The sequence below is a fragment of the Coenobita brevimanus genome, chromosome 3 (genome assembly GCF_032717465.1).
Source record: "Coenobita brevimanus isolate Jiangsu-jjx chromosome 3, ASM3271746v2, whole genome shotgun sequence".
Lineage (NCBI taxonomy): Eukaryota > Metazoa > Arthropoda > Malacostraca > Decapoda > Coenobitidae > Coenobita > Coenobita brevimanus.
The window spans coordinates 21632411-21657058 of record NC_136956.1 but is presented as its reverse complement, the minus strand read 5'-3'; the positions used below and the strand labels follow the sequence as shown (position 1 = coordinate 21657058).

Here is a 24648-nt window from a genome sequence, read left to right as displayed (position 1 = left end):
TCCTAATTATGAAAAATGTATCTTAAATATTGATAGTATCCCAGTGGAAGATTTAGGGGACTTTGTGAGGAAGTACCATGATGAACTTGTGAAGGCGGGTAAAAGTGAGCAAAGTACTGAGGCGCTGCTGCGATACATCAACAAATCAAGCCACCTACAGGAGTTCTGCAGGACCCCCCTTAACCTTACATTACTGGTGTACCTGTGGACGTACTGGCCGGACACTATGAACAACAAGACTACCATTACGGAGGTGTATGATATGATGTACGCAGTAATGGAAGAACGGTTGCTCAGTCATCTACGAAATCGCTACTGCCAAGAAAAACCCTTTGGTGCATTTAATATCACTAAAGAATTCAAGAGAAACATTTACACTGAGGCTCTCATTTCGTCAAACCGCGGCTTCAAGAGTCTAGATTCTCAGTCAGTAATGAGATTGATGTCACTGTTCTCTCTCAAGGAAGATATTCAATTCAGGGAAGTCGCATCAACTTACCTCGCGTTCACCGAAGAGGATCAGATTTACTTAACCCAGGGAGAGCCACAGCTGTCTTTCCAGAGTGAAGATATCCAGAATTATTTCGCTGCCAAAGGTCTCGTGTTAGCTGCCACTGATATGAACTTCTACACCTCCCTCATGACACTGGTTTCATCTTGTAAGGAGATCTCAGACATACAGCTAGAATACGAACACCACTACTCCAATAACAGCATCATCAGGCAGATACTGAAACTAGGAAATATATCAGTGCGTGTAAAAGAACAAAGGAACATTCTCAGACATTTGTTGGGACTGATGAACAAGAACAAGGTGAAGGAGGAGCTGATACAGGAAGTGGTGCTGTTGTTGGAAGAATCGGGAGTCACAGCACAGGAAGACTGGCTGGATCTCTTGGGCGCGGTCAGGTGTAGCCAAGAAACAGCTCGCTTCATTGTCCAGTCTTACTTTGGTAACGTGGAAAGAATCAACATAGAGAGTTCAGGAGTGGCTGGGTTCAGTGTGCTTATGCCGCATCTAAACCCCAGCCATGTAAAGCTTAATTTTGTGGCTTACCCTGACGATCTGCCTCACTTGGACCTCCTCCTCCAATCGATCTCTGAGAAGAACTGTACTGTTGACGTTGGAGTTTGGCATCACTACCATGACCCTGGAGTTAGCAGCACCACTGACTCCCTTCTACTGCCTCTTCTCCATAAGCAGGCGAGGTCAGTACAAAATCTGCTCGAATTTATCATTACACTTGCAGTAGTTATTTGAGAGGAGCCTGTGGAGTCACATGGAGAGACAGACTGACAAATGAGGATGTGAAGGAGCGTTGTGGTGTGGATGTGGATGTGATAGGAAGCGTTAGGAGAAACACACTGAGATGTTTTGGCCGTGTGTAGAGAATGGAGAGTGAGAGACTGACAAGGAGAGTGTGTATGTGAGTGAGGTGGAGGGGGGAGAGGGAGAGGGGAGGCCGAGGATGGGATGGAATGGAGAGGTATATGAGAGAGGGGTGTGTGAGCTGAGAGCGGGGCAGTGAAATGGCGGGGGACAGGGCGACATGGATGCGATTTGTTTGTGGCCACCCCTTATGGGATTAAAGCGTCTGGCAATAGATAGATAGATAGACTAATGGTGGATCAGCTTTACACATATTTTTAGCATTATCAGTGCCATGGCTTGCTGACGACTAACATTTCAGGTGTGGCGTGAAGAAGATTGTGGGTTCGGTGCAGATGATGCTGCCCTCAACCCTGACAGACTTGTATCTAGGCCTGGCCACTGATCAGCAAGCCTCCACCATACTGCCTAACCTCAGAACACTTCCACATCTGCAGTGGCTCCGTCAGTATCCATTATTTTGTGTGTTTTTTTCCTTCCATCAAACGTCAGCTTAATTCTATCTATCTATCTGTCTATTGTCAGACGCCTTAATCCCATACGGGGTGGCCACAAACAGATAGCCTCCATGTCGCCCTGTCCCCCGCCATTTCACTGCCCTGCTCCCAATTCACACACCCCTCCCTCATATACCTCTTCATTCCATCTCTCCATCTCATCCTTGACCTCCCCTTCCCTCTCTCCCCCTCCACCTTACACACATACACTCATCTGGTCAGTCTCTCACTCTCCATCCTCTCCACATGGCCAAACCACCTCAGTGTGTTTCTCCTAACGCTTCCTATCACATCCACATCCACACCACAACACTCCTAGTTAGTCTGTCACTCTACATCCTCTCCACATGGCCAAACCACCTCAGTGTGTTTCTCCTAACGCTTCCTATCACATCCACATCCACACCACAACGCTCCTAGTTAGTCTCTCACTCTCCATCCTCTCCAAATGGCCAAACCACCTCAGTGTGTTTCTCCTAACGCTTCCTATCACATCCACATCCACACCACAACGCTCCTAGTTAGTCTCTCACTCTCCATCCTCTCCACATGGCCAAACCACCTCAGTGTGTTTCTCCTAACGCTTCCTGTCACATCCACATCCACACCACAATGCTCCTTCACATCCTCATTTGTCATTCACTGATCACCGAAGAACAGTTACATTTGCGAGAAGAATCAAGTGCGAACAGAAGCATAAATGATAAACTTATACATTACTATCAGACTGAGCAGTAGCAAGAGATTTATGTTTGATGCCCACGCAATAAATAACGAGAGGATACCCTTACAAGATTCATTCATTCGCTGTTAACGTGTCGAGAAGTTTTTTGTCCGTAACTGACACATATGCAGAGAGAGAGAGAGAGAGAGAGAGAGTGTGTGATTTACCTGGGAAGGGTACGAATCTTGCTTACTTCTACCTTGTAATCTTGTTGTCTTTAAATGCACGTAATATCAGGATTTTGGCAGATTAACTCCTAGCCTCCTCAAGATCTCATCCAATTTGCTTCGTTCACCATCGTCATCTGGCACAACATACAGAGTTTCCTGTATATATCCTACACAACCGGGATCCTACGCACTTGGATGGGAGACACTGAAACAATATCAGTAGAAATAGTTTAATTCGAGAGTACTGGAAATGGAACTGGTGAGGAATGTGGGGTGAATACTGAAAGACATTGTTGTGATATTAATTCTGATTAGAGGATACGAAGGTACGTCTAACAAGAAACTCTCATCCCTTTTCTGTCCAACTCCCTAATGCAAGAGTTAACCGTTACTCCCAGTCCTTCATCTATGCAACAGGTCTACTCTGAAACTGTCTACCTCTGTCTGTATTTCCTGCTTCCTATGATGTCCAGTCTTTCAAACGCAGTGTGTCTAGGCATCTCGAAATGAACAGATCTTGAATTTGGCTCTCTTTTGTATTGTTTTTGTTTTTTTCTTGGAAGGAACTGTTTAGCGGGCTCGTAACCTTTGGTTCCTTCTTCCTCGCATTAAAACAAAAACAAAAACAAAAGCCATGCATGGTTGTTGCAAGAATGAATGCACCCCTATCCCCTAAATGAAGGATAGTGCAGGATGAGGGCAACTTCAGCCTGCAGTCCACTGGGTTTGCATTTTGATGAGACTGCAGCAATAGCAACAACACCCTTGTTGCCAAATGCCCTCTATTACAATTCATTCAGGCCAACATGTAATGTCCACAATGGTTCCATAAATGACCGTCAGTAACCGCACCCTGTCATGGAGGTGCATATTACTGTTATCTGGTTTGATTTACCTTACTCTTGGATTGGTATGCATGACACTTCCTTCTCCCATCACTGGTGTGTGTTCAGAGATAGATGTGAATGAATGCACTAGATTTTTTAATATTAATATCTAGAACAAAGGTGATAGACTAGACAGATATCAGGCGGCATTTGTATAGACAATGAGTGTATTTTAACAGCTTGTACTGGTTATGTTTTTTTATTTTTTTCATCAAAAGGCATCTCAAAAATATGTGATCGAGTTAACCGCTGAAAATATCCAGCACGTACTCATCCACCACCTCCTCCATCGATACTGGTGACGGATGGTGTATTAGCGACTGTTGCTTGTATGGTATTAGCGAATGTTGCTTAAATTGGAAGAAGCATTGGGTGGTTGGGAGAGAGACTGCGTGTTCTGTCTATCTATCTATTGCCAGACGCCATAATCCCGTAAGGGGGGGCCATTTGACTCTGAGTTATTTGTTTTACGGGGAGGGGCACTAACCCTCCACCAACCCACTTGTTGACACGTAGGGAGCACATGTGGTTTGGTTATATGGTTACCACCCAGCGTTGTAAATGGTTTCTTGGCTTACAGGAAACCACTTGGCTTGTCACTCATGTAAAGCCACCTGTAAAGGAAAGAAAAGCAATAAGAAGTGACAGCGTGTTGATGACTTTCATTTACATTTTCAGAAGTGAGCGTGACACGAGACATTAATCCATCAGTTCTCTCGCTCCTGCCAAAAGTGAAAACTGTTGGCCTGACTCTACTTGATGTGCGGTGTGGCGAGGAGGACAAGGCCTGCGAGGTGGCTGCTGCACTACAACTACCGCCACAGTACAGTACCACCAACTTTCATGTAGCTGACTAAGGAGTAAACAGGTAGAAGGTGCACAGTATCGTAACTACAGAATGATTCGCTTTTCATAGGCCCCGGGTTAACGCCGATATAACACTTCCTAATGAACAGATTTAAATGAAACTCCTCTCTTACAACCTTCAGTCTTTATCCGTTTTAACCTGCATTTGAGAAACGTCCGGACACATGAACCTTAAGAGACTATCTATCTATCTATCTATTGCCAGACGCCTCAATCCCGTTTGGGGTGGCCACAAACAAATCGCCTCCAAGTCGCCCTGTCCCCCGCCATTTCACTACCCTGCTCCCAACTCACACCCCCCTCTCTCATATACCTCTCCACCCCATCCCTCCATCTCATCCTCGGTCTCCCCCTCCCTCTTCCACCCTCCACCTCACTCACATACACTCTCTTCGTCAGTCTTTCACCCTCCATCCTCTCCACATGGCCAAACCACCTCAGTGTGTTCCTCACAACGCTTCCTATCACATCCACATCAACACCACAACGCTCCTTTATATCCTCATTCGTCAGCCTGTCTCTCCACGTGACTCCACTAGCTCCTCTTAAATAACTCATTTCCACTGCTCTCACTCTTGACTTGTGTCCTTCCAACAACGTCCAAGCTTCACTTCCGTACGTTAGAGTTGGTATCACAATACTGTCATGTAGTAACTTTTTTACTTCCATGCTCACTTCCCTGTTTCTTATCACTGCTTTCAAGGAACCAGCAACCTTTCTTCCCTGCTGTACCCTTTCAAGCACTTCACCCTGCCGGAAAGATTTAAATGAAACTCCGCTCTCACAAACTTCAGTCACAGTCGGTCTTAAGCTGCATTTGAGAGACGTCCTGACACATGAACTTTAAGAGACATATGCCGGAAATTAAATACAGTACTGCCCAAAACCAGTGCACGGCGCTGAGTGGGCATCAGTTAGTCAGTTGCAATGATCCAGTGACCATACCATACTCGATAACTTTCCCCCTATTATAGTATTTTTATTCTCCTGATTTAACTCACGATTTCCTGGCTGTGGGGAGATCGCGATGGGTAAAAATTTAAAAACCTGCCTCGCACATTTAAACAACTAAAGATAATATCATGAGGGTTAGTGCAGCCATACTTGAGGATAAATTGCACCGGAAGATCATTATTTTAAAACACGAGGCTCTTTAAACGCTTGAGGTCGCTTTCAAAACTTACAGCTGTGGATAAACTGGAATGAAACGAAGAAAGTACCGAATTTCATTTTGATTTATTCATGGCGGAAACATTTAAATTATTCTGGGGCTTCAGATAGTGAATCAGTCCGTGTTATCATAGCACTACACACACCTGCCACACTGAAGACACAGACACAGTTTCAACGGTGTAGTGAATCTATGGGACGACTCCATAAGGGCACTAGCTTACCTGTGATGGACGGATCTGCTGGGCCAGGCATGTTTGGGGTTGTGAAGCAAAAACAGCAGCAACAACAACAACAACTTCGTGCTGATCCCATGTCCTTGCCAGTTTATCTATTTATCTATCTATTGCCACACGCCTTAGTCCTGTAAGGGGTGGTCACAAACAAATTGCCTCCATGTCGCCCTGTTCCCCGCCATTTCACTGCCCTGCTCCCAGCTCACACCCCTCTCTCTCATATACCTCTCCACTCCATCCCTCCGTCTCATCCTTGGCCTCCCCCTCCCTTTCCCCCCCTCCACCTCACTCACATACACTCTCCTCGTTAGTCACTCACTCTCCATCCTCTCCACATGGCCAAACCACCTTAGTGCGTTTCTCCTAACGCTTCCTATCACATCCACATCCACACCACAACACTCCTAGTTAGTCTCTCACTCTCCATCCTCTCTACATGGCCAAACCACCTTAGTGTGTTTCTCCTAACGCTTCCTATAACATCCACATCCACACCACAACGCTCCTTCACTTCCTCGCTTCGATATCTTTATAAACTGGGATGATCTGTTACCAAGTCAGGAAGGTGTGAGGTCTGTAGAATGCCTTTTTAGCGGAGATATTTGTCTGTAACAGTATTAGATTCTACCTTCAATAATGACCTGACTCACCAGTATTTCCCCCACCTGACTCACCAGTATTTCCCCAACCTGATTCACTGGTATTTCCCCAACCTGACTCACCAGCATTTCCCCAACCTGACTCACCAGTATTTCCTCCACCTGACTCACCAGTATTTCCTCCACCTGACTCACCAGTATTTCCCCAACCTGACTCACCAGTATTTCCCCAACCTGACTCACCAGTATTTCCCCAACAGAGCTGTAGATCTTGCGAAGAAGATGGGGATGTCGCCAGCATGGATTACGGCACGAGTGGTGGCAATAGCAGCATCCCTCTCAGGTTTTGAAGACAGAAGGTGAGATGTGGTTTGGTTTCGAAGACAGAAGGTGAGATGTGGTTAGGTTTGAAGACAGAAGGTGAGATGTGGTTAGGTTCGAAGACAGAAGGTGAGATGTGGTTTGGTTTCGAAGACAGAAGGTGAGATGTGGTTTGGTTTCGAAGACAGAAGGTGAGATGTGGTTTGGTTTCGAAGACAGAAGGTGAGATGTGGTTTGGTTTCAAAGACAGAAGGTGAGATGTGGTTTGGTTTCGAAGACAGAAGGTGAGATGTGGTTTGGTTTCAAAGACAGAAGGTGAGATGTGGTTTGGTTTCGAAGACAGAAGGTGAGATGTGGTTTGGTTTCGAAGACAGAAGGTGAGATGTGGTGTGACCTGGTGTTTGGAGAATCAGGCGTGTGTCTAAGTACTGTGAGGCCCATAATACCCACGCAAAAAAATCCATATTCTCTTGGCACGATGACGCTAGATGAGCAACAATATCCGATCATACATAGAACTCGAGAGGAGCATGTGGAGTGTCATGGAGGGACAGGTTGACAAATGAAGGAGTGAAATAACGTTGTGGGGTGGATATGGATGTGGTTGAGAAGATTAGGAGAAATACACTGAGGTGGTTTGGACATGTGGAAAGAATGGAGAATGAAAGACTGACTAAGAGGGTGTATGTAGGTGAGGTGGAGGGAGGGAGAGGAAGGGGAAGACCGAGGATGAGGTGGAGGGATGGAGTTGAGAGGTATATGAGGGAGGGGGAGTGAGCTGGGGGGAGGGTAGTCAAATGAGGGGTGACAGAGCAATTTGGAGGTGTTTTGTCTGCGGCCACCCTTTGCGGGATTAGACGTCGGGCTATAGATAGATAGATAGACATAGAACTCTCGCCTTAATTCTCTGTAAATGACCGTCAGTATAGCATTCTTGGGTCTTTCCATAAATCTTCGTGGGTACAGACGGTAGGTAGACAGTGATCTGATGCATTTTCCCAAAACACTGGTAACATATCGCTGTTCGTGTTCTTTCTTTGTGGTTGCCTTTGAAAGTGTCTCTCTATCTATCTGTCTATTGCCAGATGCCTTAATCCCATATGGGTGGCCACATGCAAATCGCCTCCATGTCGCCCTGTCCCCCGCCATTTCACTGCCCTGCTTGCAACTCACACCCCTCTCTCTCAAATACCTCTCCACTCCATCCCTCCATCTCCTCCATCTCATCCTTGGCCTCCTGCTCTTCCTCTCTCCCCCTCCACCTCACTCACATACACTCTCCTCATCAGTCTCCATCCACTCACATGGCCAAACCACCTCAGTATGTTTCTCCTAACGCTTCCTATCACATCCACATTCACACCACAATGCTCCTTCACATCCTCATTTGTCAGCCTGTTTCTCCATGTGACTCCACAGGCTCCTCTCAAATAAAGTATGATTTCTTATTATACCTCCCGCCACAGCATAGTTTACGTCTCACCACAAGCACTGTTTATTGTGCATCAGTGAGAAGGAAGGGGGAAGGATATGGGCAGGCTGAGGGATTTAAATTTATAGTGTGGATGGCGTTGTATGTGCACTTATGGCGCCGTAGGTCAGATGCAGTGAACTTTCTTAGACTCTTCTCGCCTCTTCTGGCATCATACTGAAAAACCCGCCAGCAATTTTACGTCTTCCTATTCCTCTCCATTTCTTTTTTCCAGTTCCAATTTCACGTCTTCCAATTCCTCTTCATTTCTTTTTTCCAGTTCCAATTTTACGTCTTCCAGTTCCTCTTTATATTCTTATTTCCAGTTCCAATTTTACGTCTTCCAGTTCCTCTTTATATTCTTATTTCCAGTTCCAATTTTACGTCTTCCAGTTCCTCTCTGTTTCTTTTCTCCAGTTCCAAATATACGTCTTCCAATTTCTGCTCTGGTAGCTCTTGTGTTTCGTCCAGTGACAGAGATGAACTTTTTGCTCAGACCTTTGCCTCTCACTCTATTCTGAATGATTTCGGTGCTCCTCTTCCATCTCTTCCTCCCTCTGGCTTCCTCATACCTGTAACTAAAATTACTCCGGGTTTACTTTCTGTCCTCTCTTGCCTCAGTATTTGTGGTGTGGATGTGGATGTGATAGGAAGTGTTAGGGGAAACACACTGAGGTAATTTGGCCACGTGGAGAGGATGGAGAGTGAGAGACTAACGAGGAGTGTATGTGAGTGAGGTGGAGGGGGGGAGAGGGAGGGGGAGGCCAAGGATGAGATGGAGGGATGGAGTGGAGAGGTTAATGAAAGAGGGGTGTGTGAGCTGGGAGCAGGGCAGTGAAATGGCGAGGGACAGGGCGACATGGAGGCGATTTGTTTGTAGTCACCCCGTATAAGGGATTAAGGCATCTGGCAATAGATATATAAATGATCTTGATGTTATTTGAAAGGCATATGATCTTGATGTAGTCCGTTTATTATATACTTTCGCCTATATTTTTGACACTGTAGCTTCTTGTCTAGATAGCAGTTAGTTCTCAGTCAGTCCTTATGAAGCGTGACCGTTCCCAACCCTGTAGCTATCGTCCAGTTGCTTTACTTTCTTGCATTTCCAGATCAGTCATCTCCGGCTCATTCATTATGACTGAATAGGAAGAAGTGATTATTGTGAAGGCCATGGTGGGGTAGGTATTGTGTCTGGGTATATTTGGGCAAGCAGTGGTGCACTTGTGAGCAGAGACGGCATTGGGGGGTTAGTGTTTGATGCCACTGGGTGTGGGAATGTTCGCGAGTGCTTTGTCTGGTTATTATCGGGTCAAACGCTCCCTTGAATAAAATACTATGAAGTGGAATTAACTGGAAACACAGGAGAACAATATTTTGGATTTACTGGTGACCTTATACAGTACATAATTTAGTAAGCTATCTCCACATAGAAAGTTTGAAAGACTTCTTAACATTTATGTATCAAGTTACGTTTTCAACATCCGCGCAGTAGGCCCCAAGTGACACTCCTTGACATCCTAAGCTTTCACGGTGCTGGATGAATGGCCTCGGGACACTTGGTTCAGCTCAACGTTATCTGGCCACTCTGGCGATGCTGGATGAGCCACTAAGAGTGTTGGCTGTTTCATTCTTTTCCCAGATTTCTTGAAGGAAGGTTCACTGCCTCAAGCTGTCCGACTGCCTTGATGTGTCACAGTCATGGGCTGCTCCAGTCTTCCACTCTGTCTCACTATCCTCTTCATGACTATTCATTTCGCCGTCTACAGACGCCTGGTGGTCTAGCTGTGTGCAAGGGTTCGTCTCTTTCAGAGCCGCCTGAAGGTTTATGGATGGTGCTGCCAGGGATGTAGGTAGATTTAACTTTAAGAGTTTGAACAACATTAAACTAACCCTGGGTGTTTATACTTCGAACGGAGGAGTGTGGGACTGCTGACACTGAATATCAAATTCATATATAGTATGACAGATGGCAGAGACTGGTTCACGCCTTACTCGCACAGACATTATTACATTGTATCCCTCATGTAGGGCACGGCTGTGCACCTTTTTACAAAGAAAGTTTGTACATACAGTACAGTATCATACGATGATTGGCCGTGCTTTCCTCTCCTGGAGTACATCTGTTTAGTGTAGCAGAGATACTGATGGACAACCTGGGGGGGCTCGTCGCGGGGACTGCTTTAGTGGGAGGGTTACCGTCAGCTTTAGGGCTGACAGGGCATGCCAGAAGCAAATGCTGAGGCGTGAGCCTCAGAGATGGACTGCAGAACATTGGTAAATGGCTTTACGCCTATCTCAGTCTCAGCTTTTCCCTAGCGTTTTACACTTGACAAGGTACTGAATCTCGTCAGTGTACGTGTTGTCTTTCAGTCCAGTTGTCGCCCTAAGCTGTTTACTGATGTCTGGTTCAGCCATAGGGGTTCTTGACTATCCTAGTGTTATTTTCCACTTAGTTATTCCTGCTTTTAATGTAGTACGCCTTTCAAACATCGTAAATCTTTCATACACGAAATATGTTAGCCAGATTATAGATGTACTGAGGCTATTAATATCTCTGTAATTGTTCTAGTGTTATATAAGAAATAAGAGATGGTGTGGCGTCTACTGAGTATAAAATGAACCTAATACATCACTCTCCCTCAGGTACTCCTCCATAACATTCATTGGGGGTTCACTTGACGTGGCGGGAATGACGAGGGTGGTGGACGGCCTGGCTCGAATGGCCGTCAAGTTAGATGTTTTGAATCCGCCTGCATCTCAGAAATCGTGGCACGTACTGACCACCCAAACCCACATCAAACTAGGAGCAAAACTAATGTAAGCATCAATTATAATACCCTTGCTAAGCTTAAATATATATTCAGTATAGGCACTCTCATTATACCCAACTATTCTCTCATCACATTCTTCTTTTTCTCGCTGTTCCCACCTCTGCCCTTCCTCGCACTATTGTTCTGTCTCTTCCTTGTGTGTATACTGCCCTTCATCAGTCACTCATTTCACAGTCCTCTTTTCATTGACACGTTAACTTTGTAGCTATAACTTGGTGATAATTAACTCAGTGTCCAAAACATACAAATTCTCTGGACCTTGCTCTGAATAACGTATACTCGTATTTTACACACACACACACACACACACACACACACACACACACACATCTTGGTAACTATTGCTATACAACACTTCAGTCACTACACTAACTTCCTGTCTTTCTTCTACAGCTGGTAACAATCACCTTCGGCAGCACACACCAGCATCGCGAGGGGAGACGACCCGACAGAGCTTCCTTTCTTCAGATCATATATTTACCGAGTCCTGCCTAATATTCTTGACTTTTCGACAAGTGTATGGAAAACTATTACATCCGGAATGAAAAACGCCCTTCATGAATAACCATAATTACCGTATGTATTGTATGCAGTAGTTTGAAAAGAATGATAACGCTACAGCACTGCCACATCTCACCGCCTTATATTTGCTGCTTATATATGGGCTGTGTTTTGCTTGTTGCTTGAGTGTTACGCCGTTAGTTGGGTAGGGCAGTGTACCACCATAATGAACTACTTCCCTCTTGAGATTATATGGGATAAAGCCAAATCTGCAATACGGGACGAAATTAGAATATTGTGTAGTTGTAGAATTGGTGGTGTTGACGCGAGCCTCCCTCACATCTGCCAAGTTAGACAGTGTGTGGATGTGAACTACTGTTAACATATACGTGGGCAGGCACTGGTATATATATTCAGTGTGTTCTTCAATTTCTCTGATAATATGTACCAATAAACTGAATAAAAACCTGATGCTAGCTTTTATGAGTTATGTGCTTCATGATTATAATGGTGGCTAAATCGCACTGCCCAAATCATGCAGACTCGGGCCATTGTTACGTAAAGGTTGATAATGTTTGAGTATAGCGATCAAAATACCGTAGTACAGTATTGCTGAGATGTCAATGCTTTATTATTATTATTATTATTATTACTTATTATTATTATCATTATCATTATTATTATTAATATTATTACTATATTATTATTATCATTATTATTATTATTATTATTATTATTATTATTATTATTATCATTATCTGGACCTCCTTTCCCACCCTAGGGCAGGGTGAGGAGTAGCAATGTCCAGACAGCCCAAATTTGCCTAATCCAATGGGCCACGCTTCCATTCACTCATCATTCAAGCCCCCGGAATCCTGGCTCTATCGGATACGCCAAAAACATTCACCACGTTCTGTAGCTTCACATAAACGTATCCGATTGAGTCAGTCCGGACACTATCATGTTATTATTATTATTATTATTATTATTATTATTATTATTATTATTATTTGTTTTGTTTGGTGGTGGTGATTTTCTAGGGGTCCTCCAAGTAACTATCTATCAATCTATTGCCAGACGCCATAATCCCGTGAGGGGTGGCCATTGACTTTTAGTTGTTTTACGGGGAGGGGCACTAACCCTCCACCAACCCACTTGCTGACACGTAGGGAGCACGTATGATTTGGTTATATGGTTACCACCCAGCGTTGTAAATGGTTTCTTGGCTTAAAACCCATGGTATGTGTGATAAACTGCAAATATAAAATGCTAGGATTTAATAGACAATGCATTTTTAGTTGTTTATTGAAAAAATGGATTGTCTTTCATATTTATCAGCACAGAACACTTTTGAAAGGAAACGGACTTTGGAGTCTGAAAAAAATACTTGCCAGAGACATAACAAAGGAATTAGCGGTGTGTGTGTGTGTGTGTGTGTGTGTGTGTGTGTGTGTGTGTGAGCAGAAGGCAAAACATGTGGGAAGTACATTAACTCTTTTTCAAGCATAAGTAATAAGTCGTGGACATCCACACACACAAAACACAACCTTTTCAACGATTCCGGTCGCCTGTACTTTCTTCGGCAGTACATATACTAAAATTGGTACGATACACAGATTAGCATGGCCCCTGCTCGAGGATGACACGCAGGGGCGCACCCAGCGGGGGGGGGCAAGGGGCCATCCCCCCCCCGGAATTTCCTTCCTTGTAAGAAACGAAGTAAATAAGTGACTTGCATTATATCTGTTTTTTTCTAGCCACAATTTTCATTTTTATGGCCCCCCCGAAAAATATTCCTGGTTGCGCCCCTGAACGCAAAATCGTGATTTCGGTCGGCCTCACTACCTTATCCCCGTACAGGTGCCTGGTTCCGTGACAGTGTCAATGGGCTGAAATAACTGCAAACTTCTAATAATTCCTTGATGTTATATTATTGTGGAAATGCCAGACGAATTCATTGAGCTTTGATGAGTCAGTTATTCGGGAATATTAAATATCATTACATAATGGTAAAGGGTATAGTAAAACGGACCTCATATCTCGTCATGAACTCAGTCACGGCTTTCCCATCATACACGATGCATTTATCTTACACTTTCATGGCTGTAGCCAGAGGGGGGGCCAGGGGGGCCATGCCCCCAATTCACATAACGTAGAAAAAAATATATATAATACGATTAATATCAGATAATCACTTATGTTGCTTAAATATTCAGGAATTTTTTGCCGGCCAATCCGACATTGCCTAAACAGTATAGTTACCCTTATATCTGAGTGGTTTTCTTTGAAAAACCAATTTTTTTTTTCCATTATTTAATATTGTATAATTAGTTGTTATTATCTAAATAATATCTCATCTTACTAATTAGTAAATAATAAAACATTTTGATACCTATTACTTTACTATATAAGAGACGTACAAGACAATTAAATTATTTTTTATAATTTTATTCTTATTCGAATGTTCAGCACGCGTGTTTATATTTCATTGTTGACATTTATTAGTTGCTGAGCTGCTGTGCCGGGGCTGCATTAGATGGACGACGAGGTACATATATATACTTTCTTATGTGTCTAGTTTATCAACCGTTACCGTATACGGTCAGTCATATTGTTTGGTCTCTGATTCTGGCTCCAGATAGAGAATTTTTCCAAATCGGTGCTCAGGCTTGGTATTTCTCGGGCCTCGTGTATGGGTGTTATTATTTGCACAATAAATTGGACCATTGTATTAGACAGGTTTAGATATTTTCTTGTCAGTCATGGTTGTTAGTTATGCTTGACTGTCTGCAGTCTATGGGGGGCCTTTGAAATGACTTTGGTCATTGATACATTTAAGGAACATGATGGTCTAACCTCCATGTCATTTGAAATTTGAGTAGGCTAAATCTATCTATCTAGCTATTGCCTGACGCCTCAAACTTGTAAGGGGTGGCCCTAAGAATATCGCCTCTATGTCACCCTATCCCCTGTCATGCGGCGGCCCTCTTCCCAACTCACACCCCCCTCTCTCATATACCTCCTCACTCAATCCCTCCATCTCGACCTTGGTCTTCCCCTCTCCCTATCCCCATCCACCTCACTCACATATACCTTCCTGGTCAATCGTTCATTCTCCATCCTCTCCATATGGCCAAACCACCTCAGAGTATTCCTCTTAACCTCTTCAGTCACACCTACATGAACACCACAACTCTTCTTCACTTCCTCATTTGTCAGTCTGTCTCTCTATGTAACTCCACACGCTCCTTTCAGATAACTCGTGTCCACAGCTCTCACCCTAGACTTGTATCCTTCTTGCAGAAGTTGCAGGGTCCAAGCTATACATCTCAACACGATAAGGCCTATCTGATCTACACAACCTTTTCCCTTCCTAAACCCACCCTGTTCTTCTCCAACCAATTCCTCTGCTGTTTCCCTCACTCTGTTAATAAGTATCCTGCCATATATCTTTCCTAAGGAGACATATACCCCTATGATACCACATACAGACTTCCAATCCTCTGGAATCCTACCTTCCTCCCAAGCTAATCTGCCCATTTTCCACATCCAGTCCTCCACTGCCACTAACTCTTCCCTGTATTTCAACATCTCACCACACACGCCATCAGTTCCTGGGGTTTTCTCCGTCTTGATCTTGTTCATTGCTTCAGCTGCTTCCATCCTGCTGTTTACTTCCTCCCTCCTCACCTCTCAGCTTCACTCAGTCATTCCCCAGCCATTGATACTTGCATTTCTTTAACCCTGTGCATTCAGCAGTTCCTCAAAATGTTCTCTCCATCTGTTCACTTCTACAGGCTCATAGGCGACAGACACCAAGTATTGACCAAGTTATTGACAAGTTTGCAGCTACATCAGCTCGTCGTTCGAGATTTTTCTGTAAAATGTTCAAACTGCACCAGGCGATTACAACAACTGCCAAGAAACCAGCAGGTATCTAACTTTAATATTCCAGAGTTTATGATCATTTTATGGAATTAAACAGATTTTGCAAATTTGAAGAATTGTATTAGATATTTTACCACAGGCCTTTTGTGTGTGTGTGTGTGTGTGTGTGTGTGTGTGTGTGTGTGTGTGTGTGTGTGTGTGTGTGTGTGAGACATTATTATACAGCCGCCGGTATCATCATCAGCCTGAGTTATCCGCTGCAGGACACAAACAAAGGCCTCTCCCAAACGTTTCCACACCAGCTGGTCATGTTAGCTTGTTCCACCCCACACATGCAAACTTTCTGATCTCATCCCTCCACCTGGTTCTCCGTCCACCCCTTCTTCTAGCTCCATCTCTAGGTTCCCACCCTGTTGCTCTTGTAGTTCATCTGTTATCATGTCTTCTAAATACATGACGTGCCCAGGACCATTTCCCTTATATTTTTTTCTTTTTAATAGGAATGTGCATGTCTTCTACTTCTGTTTGCTCTCTTATCCAAGCCTCACTTCCTGTCTCTCCAAGTTTTGCTTAGGTTTATCGTCCACTTTGGGCTTTCCTAAGCTTACGTTATAGACAGTTTGTTACACTCCAAATTACTGAAACGTAGATTAGTACAGCAAGGACACATTGTAAACTTATTATCAGTGTTCGGCAATGGATGCGCCCGTTTCTATCAGTGCATCCCCCACCAGCACCATTAGCTATCCTGACTATCACCCGACATTTATTCTATCTATCTATCTATTGCCAAACGCCTTTATCTCTTATACGGGGTGGCCACAAACAAATCGCCTCCACGTCATCCTGTCCCCCGCCATTTCACTGCCCTGCTCCCAACTCGCACCCCCCTCTCTCATATACCTCTCCACTCCATCCCTGCATCTCATCCTCGGCCTCCCCCTCCCTCTCCCCCCTTCCACCTCACTCACATACACTCTATTCGTCAGTCTCTCACACTCCATCCTCTCCACATGGCCAAGTGAGTAATAATTTATATGATTTGATAATATTTATTGTTGAGAAAGTTACAAAATACTTATACAACAAAAGAAGGTATTGGATTTTGCCACACACCTCCTTCAGCATGTAAAATGATATACAGATATGGATTAATTCGTTTTGGGTCATATTTAAACATTTCGACTGAGACGGATTATCCAAAAATGCCACACGTTTGATAACAACTGAGCTTCCTAATTTTAACAACGTTCTTTATACTGTTAGCAAACGAGGATTATTATACACTAAATATCGGCCAGGGAATGTGTGTTTCTCTGCTACACGTAAACATAGCCCAGGGAATGTGTGTTATTTCCTCTGTTATCATCATCACACACCATCATCAACACCTCAAAGTTCCTCCTTGTGATCTCGCTCAAACACCACCTTCTCCGGGGCCATCAGCAGGTTCTCCTGCAGGGGGAGTGTCGACCAGAAGTCCAGTACCTGAGAAGGCGGTGAAGGCAGGAGAAAGCTAAAATGAATGAATGGAAAAACTTAAATGAAGGAATGAAAAAATGATGAAATGAATATAAGAGTGCGGTCACACACACACACACACACACACACACACACACACACACAAATCACTTTTTTTTTCTTTCAACTGGGCCTCTCAGACATAAAATCACATAGGGACAGAAACACCAAGATACTGAAGACATTTTAAATTTAAACACGACTTACAAGATCAATATCCAAGTCGACTGAAGAAAGATGTGACAGGAAGCTTAAGTAATAGTAACAGTAATAGTAGTAGTGGAGTGCAGGCTGAAGTTACCCTTTTTCTGAAGTCCACAATCTTTCTTTTGGGGTAAGTGAGAGAGGTGAGGGACGTGTGTATAACCAGGCAGCAAATCTACCGCGCCATATCAGTGCCATCACGTGAAGGCGTCCCTCTCCTGCACCGAAAAATACTCAAAAAATACTCCCAAAATACCCCCAAATACTCAAAAAAGATAGAATAGAAAAGGGTACAGGACCGCTACACTTGCTAAAGAGGGATATTCAGAGAACTAATACACCTGCCATACACTTGCTAAATACACTGGCGCGGTCACCTACACACACCTTGCTAAATACACTGGCGCGGTGACCTACACACACCTTGCTAAATACACTGGCGCGGTCACCTACATACACTTGCTAAATACACTGGCGTGGTCACCTACACACACCTTGCTAAATACACTGGCGCGGTCACCTACATACACCTTGCTAAATACACTGGCGCGGTCACCTACATACACCTTGCTAAATACACTGGCGCGGTCACCTACATACACCTTGCTAAATACACTGGCGCGGTCACCTACATACACCTTGCTAAATACACTGGCGCGGTCACCTACATACTGTACACCTTGCTAAATACACTGGCGCGGTCACCTACAGTACATACACCTTGCTAAATACACTGGCGCGGTCACCTACAGTACATACACCTTGCTAAATACACTGGCGCGGTCACCTACAGTACATACACCTTGCTAAATACACTGGCGCGGTCACCTACATACACCTTGCTAAATACACTGGCGCGGTCACCTACATACTGTACACCTTGCTAAATACACTGGCGCGGTCACCTACACACACCTTGCTAAATACACTGGCGCGGTCACCTACATACACCTTGCTAAATACACTGGCGCGGTCACCTACACACACCTTGCTAAATACACTGGCGCGGTCACCTACTCACACCTTGCTAAATACACTGGCGCGGTCACCTACAGTACACACACCTTGCTAAATACACTGGCGTGGTCACCTACACACACCTTGCTAAATACACTGGCGCGGTCACCTACACACACCTTGCTAAATACACTGGCGCGGTCACCTACAGTACACACACCTTGCTAAATACACTGGCGTGGTCACCTACACACACCTTGCTAAATACACTGGCGCGGTCACCTACATACACTTGCTAAATACACTGGCGTGGTCACCTACATACACCTTGCTAAATACACTGGTGCGGTCACCTACAAACACCTTGCTAAATACACTGGCGCGGTCACCTACAGTACATACACTTGCTAAATACACTGGCGCGGTCACCTACAAACACCTTGCTAAACACACTGGCGCGGTCACCTACATACACCTTGCTAAATACACTGGCGCGGTCACCTACATACACCTTGCTAAATACACTGGCGCGGTCACCTACACACACCTTGCTAAATACACTGGCGCGGTCACCTACATACACCTTGCTAAATACACTGGCGCGGTCACCTACATACACTTGCTAAATACACTGGCACGGTCACCTACATACACTTGCTAAATACACTGGCACGGTCACCTACACACACCTTGCTAAATACACTGGCACGGTCACCTACATACACTTGCTAAATACACTGGCGCGGTCACCTACGTACACTTGCTAAATACACTGGCACGGTCACCTACGTACACTTGCTAAATACACTGGCGCGGTCACCTACAGTACATACACCTTGCTAAATACACTGGCACGGTCACCTACACACACCTTGCTAAATACACTGGCGCGGTCACCTACAGTACATACACCTTGCTAAATACACTGGCGCGGTCACCTACACACACCTTGCTAAATACACTGGCGCGGTCACCTACACACACCTTGCTAAATACACTGGCGCGGTCACCTACACACCTTGCTAAATACACTGGCGCGGTCACCTACACACACCTTGCTAAATACACTGGCGCGGTCACCTACACACACCTTGCTAAATACACTGGCGCGGTCACCTACACACACCTTGCTAAATACACTGGCGCGGTCACCTACATACACCTTGCTAAATACACTGGCGCGGTCACCTACATACACTTGCTAAATACACTGGCGCGGTCACCTACATACACCTTGCTAAATACACTGGCGCGGTCACCTACATACACCTTGCTAAATACACTGGCGCGGTCACCTACATACACCTTGCTAAATACACTGGCGCGGTCACCTACATACACCTTGCTAAATACACTGGCGCGGTCACCTACACACACCTTGCTAAATACACTGGCGCGGTCACCTACAGTACACACACCTTGATAAATACACTGGCGCGGTGACCTACAGTACACACACCTTGCTAAATACATTGGCGCGGTCACCTACATACACCTTGCTCCCAGGCAAATCCCTTCATCTGTTTCTCCCATCCTAATCCCGTATTTTACCTCTCTGGTGTTTTTCTTACCTTCTGTCGACGGTCGGGGGCCATGTCTGGATCGAGGTCAAGGTCAAGGTGCTGAGGGTCAGAGGGGTCAAGGGTCATCCAGGTGAACCCCAAGGAGTCATCTGGGGTGGGGTTCCTGGGGGGGGTAACTGGGCTGAGTATTTCTCTCTCTCTCTCTCTCTCTCTCTCTCTCTCTCTCTCTCTCTCTCTCTCTCTCTCTCTCTCTCTTTTTAATGCAAGGAAAGGATGTGGTTTAAGTTAGTATCCAGTATTACTTGTGGTTATATTGTGTGTGTGTGTGTGTGTGTGTGTGTGTGTGTGTGTGTGTTTTATGCAAGGAAGAAGGAACCAAAGGCCAGGACCCTGCAAATTGTTCCCTCCAAGAAAAAACAAAAACAAGATAACAGAGCCAAATTCAAGATCCGTTCATTTCGAGATGCCTGGACACACTGCGTTGGAAAGACTGGAGGTCATAGGCAGTAGGAAATGCAGACAGAGGGAGACAGTTCCAGAGTTGACCCGTTGCCTACATGAAGGACTATCTAGGTCTCTTTGATACAGCCTAGCCATATGAAATACAACATAGGCCTGTATTAAAAGACTAAGGGCTTTATAATACAATCTCTAGTCTTTTATAATAACATCTTTGTAGCATTTTCCAGATCTGTGCAACGTTACACAGATCTCTGGGCTACAAACTCTTTCTCTGTAACACATCGCAGCCTTCTGTAGCATAGCCCTCTGTACCACAACAAAGGCGTCTGTACCACACTTTAGGTCTTTGTAATGTGTTCCAAATCTCTGTGTAAGAATCCAGGTCTTTGTAACACTCTTTGTAATCCTACCTACCCTTCCATAACACAAACTCAGTCTATACAACACAATTTATCTATTTGCAACACAGCCCTGTCCTCTCCATAACACAAACTCGGTCTATACAACACAATATATCTCTCTGTAACACCACCTGCCCTTCCATAACACAAACTCGGTCTATGCAACACAATTTATTTCTAACACCACCTGCCCTTCCATAACACAAACTCGGTCTATGCAACGCAATATATCTCTCTGTAACACCACCTACCCTCCCATAACACAAACTCGGTCTATGCAACACAATTTATCTCTCTGCAACACAGCCCTCTCCTCTTTGGCGCAACCGGGGATTCCTGAACGTAATCCAACTCTGTCTCACACAATATAAGTCTCTGAAATGGAATCTAACTCCCTTGCACTCAATTTAAACCTCTGAAATGGAATCTAACTCTCTTGCACTCAATTTAAACCTCTGAAAAGGAATGTAACTCTCTTTCACACAATTTAAACCTCTGAAATGGAATCTAACTCTCTTGCACACAATTTAAACCTCTGAAATGGAATCTAACTCTCTTGCACTCAATTTAAACCTCTGAAAAGGAATCTAGCTCTTTCACACAATTTAAACCTCTGAAAAGGAATCTAACTCTCTTGCACACAATTTTAATCCTCTGAAATGGAATCTAACTCTCTTTCATACAATCGAAGCCTCTGTAAAGGAATCTAACTCTCTTTCACACAATCGAAGCCTCTGAAAAGGAATCTAACTAGGTCTAGATCTATGCAACACAATTTAGGCCTGTCTCTCTGTAACACAACCCTGTCCTCTCCAAGTTAAGGTGAAAGGCGTATAGATAGCATGACCAACAGCTGTCAAAAGATGTAGACTTTTAGCACTCTTTCTCCTGTCATAAAGAAACATGAAATAAACTAGAAAAAGGAAGGAGTTACGGGACACGTTAAGGTGAAAGGAGTATAGAAAGCCTACCCAATAATTGATAAAAGCTGTTGAATTTTAGCACTGTCTTTCTCCTGTCATAAAGAAACATGGAATAAACTAGAAAATGGAAGGAGTTACGAGACAAGTTAAGGTGAAAGGCGTATAAAAAGCCTACCTAATAGCTGATAAAAGATATATATTTTAGCACTGTCTTTCTCCTGTCATAAAGAAACATGGAATAAACTAGAAAATGGAAGGAGTTACGAGACAAGTTAAGGTGAAAGGCGTATAGGAAGGATGCTTACTATTTTTTTTTATACAAGAAAGAAAGAACCAAAGGCCAAGAGCCCGCAAACTGTTCCTTCCAAGAAAAAACAAAAACAATACAAAAGAGAGCCAAATTCAAGATCCGTTCAATTCGAGATGCCTGGACACACTGCGTTTGAAAGACTGGAGATCATAGGAAGTAGGAAATACAGACAGAGGGAGATAGTTCCTGAGTTGACCTGCTAAAAGATACATGTTTTTAGCACTTTTTTTCTTCTGTCATAAAGAAACGTGGAATAAACTACAAAAAGAAGGAATTACGGGACAAGTTAGGTGAAAGGAGTACAGATGGCATACCCCACAGCTGTCTCTCTCCTGTCATAAAACAGCGTGGAATAAACTACGAAAGGAAGGAGTTACGGGACACGTGAGGTTAAACAAAAGTGACCTTACCCCGTGGATGCAAAGTTGACCCAGAGTTGTGTCAAGAGGTCACGCATTCGGCCGTCGCTCGGGGTCACGTCTGTGGGCTTATCGGTGAAGGGGAAGCCAAACGGAAACAGGTAAAAGATATCGTCGCCGTGGCACACCCCTGATAAGATAAGAGTGAGAAAGAGTGATTATTATAAAGGAAGAGAAGCAGAGGAATAGCTATAATAATCTATCTATCTGTCTATCTATTGCCAGACGCCTCAATCCCGTTTGGGGTGGGCACAAACAAATCGCCTCCAAGTGGCCCTGTCCCCCGCCATTTCACTGCCCTGCTCCCAACTCGCACCCCTCTCTCTCATATACCTCTCCACCCCATCCCTCCATCTCATCCTTGGCCTCCCCCTCCCTCTTCCCCCCTCCACCTCACTCACATACACTCTCTTCGTCAGTCTTTCACCCTCCATCCTCTCCACAAGGCCAAACCACCTCAGTGTGTTCCTCATAACGCTTCCTATCACATCCACATCCACACCACAACGCTCCTTTATATCCTCATTCGTCAGCCTGTCTCTCCATGTGACTCCACAGGCTCCTCTTAAATAACTCATTTCCACTGCTCTCGCTCTTGACTTGTGTCCTTCCAACAACGTCCATCCACATCCACACCACAACGCTCCTTTATATCCTCATTCGTCAGCCTGTCTCTCCATGTGACTCCACAGGCTCCTCTTAAATAACTCATTTCCACTGCTCTCGCTCTTGACTTGTGTCCTTCCAACAACGTCCAAGCTTCACTTCCATACGTTAGAGTTGGTATCACAATACTGTCATGTAGTAACTTTTTCACTTCCATGCTCAATTCCCTGTTTCTTATCACTGCTTTCAAAGAACCAGCAACCTTTCTTCCCTGCTGTACCCTTTCAAGCACTTCACCCTCCAAACCTCCATCCTTACTCATCACACTACCCAAGTACTTAAACCTACTCACATTTTCCAATTCCTCACCATCCAACCTCGCTCTACATTCACTGACTTCACCTCTCTCAAAGACCATCACTTTACTCTTCCCTACATTCTCCTTTAGATTCCGTTTCTTACACACTCTCCCAAACTCATCCACCAAGCCTTGCAGCTCCCCTTCGTCTTCACTCAACAACACAGTATCATCTGCAAACAACAGTACAGGGAGTTTCCAAACACTATCCTCTCTCACCAGGGCCACTCCAACATCCACTACCCTACCTTGTACCTCTTTTATTACCCCATCCATGTACAGATAATAGTAGTAGTAGTAATAGCAATAATAATAATAATAATAATAATAATAGTGATAAAGACTGATAATTATAAAGGAAGAGAAGCAGAAGAATAGCTATAATAATGATGATAATAATAATAATAATAATAATAATAATAATAATAATAGTAATAATAATAATAATAATAATAGTAATAATAATGATAATAATAATAATAATAATAATAATAGTAGTAGTAATAATAATAATCATAATAATAATAATAATAAAAATACTACTACCACTACTACTTCTACTACAACTACTACTAATAATACTACTAATAATAACAATAGTACTTATAATAACAACGAGTAACTATTCACCCGAGTTTAGCAAGGCAAGGCGATATAGTTTGTGTGTGTGTGTGTGTGTGTGTGTGTGTGTGTGTGTGTGTGTTGTCAAAATATCTCGAAAAGTTGAGGGCGAATTTTCACCAAACTCTCAGGAAAGGGCAACAATGTAGATGGGCAGAAGCCTATTAGTTTTGGTGAGGATTTAATCAAAGACGACCAAATGCCAGCCACCATATACATTTTTTTTTTTTACTATGGATGGGCTTTTTGTGAAACGCGGTGACTGAATTCCGTAGAGTTTGGCGACTTTTCTTGACATTTTTAGCCAACACAGGCGGGCGATTAGCATTATATGAGTGTCTAGGAAACTAACGCACGACCCTGAAGCCACAAGGACACCCCCAACACCTCACCCTACACTCCCACGACACTTACACTGGCGAGGAGGTGTGACGCCTGGAAGAAAGAGGGGAATGAGAGACATTTGTCCTTGATGTGTGAGCTCGTAGGTGTAGGTAGGGGCCAGGCGAGAGTACCGGCGGGCCATTTCCTCCACACCCACTTTGAACAGCCGATCTCCGTACATCTGGGGAGTACAGTAATGGGTGTACAAATTACTGGACATCTAAAGGAGTACAGTAATGCATGGGGATACAAGTACATGATGGATAAACACAGGAAATGTACAGTCAGTATTACACATGTGCGTCTTCCGTGAGAATGAAAGCGAGAGACTAGCGGTTTGTGCTACAATTAGTGAAGGAAAGAGTGACATCAAGCAGCATGAGGGAGAAAATAATAATAATATT

At 44.1% G+C, this 24648-nt stretch overlaps 1 protein-coding gene and 1 pseudogene across 1 annotated transcript in view; one reads left to right on the top strand and one right to left on the bottom strand.

The window, feature by feature from the left end:
- The first annotated feature begins 13237 nt into the window (after positions 1–13237).
- Positions 13238–13316, top strand: LOC145394355 (U6 spliceosomal RNA; annotated as a pseudogene).
- A 3631-nt stretch (positions 13317–16947) lies between these two features.
- The window catches only part of LOC145393759 (acylcarnitine hydrolase-like), a 33231-nt gene continuing 25530 nt past the window's right edge, over positions 16948–24648 (bottom strand). Inside the window, exons 10-12 of the mRNA XM_080267809.1 lie at positions 24275–24425; positions 19809–19909; positions 16948–17010 (exon numbers count right to left, since the gene is read on the bottom strand). Of these exons, the coding sequence (XP_080123935.1) occupies positions 16948–17010; positions 19809–19909; positions 24275–24425 (315 nt within the window). The remainder of the gene's footprint in view (positions 17011–19808; positions 19910–24274; positions 24426–24648) is intronic.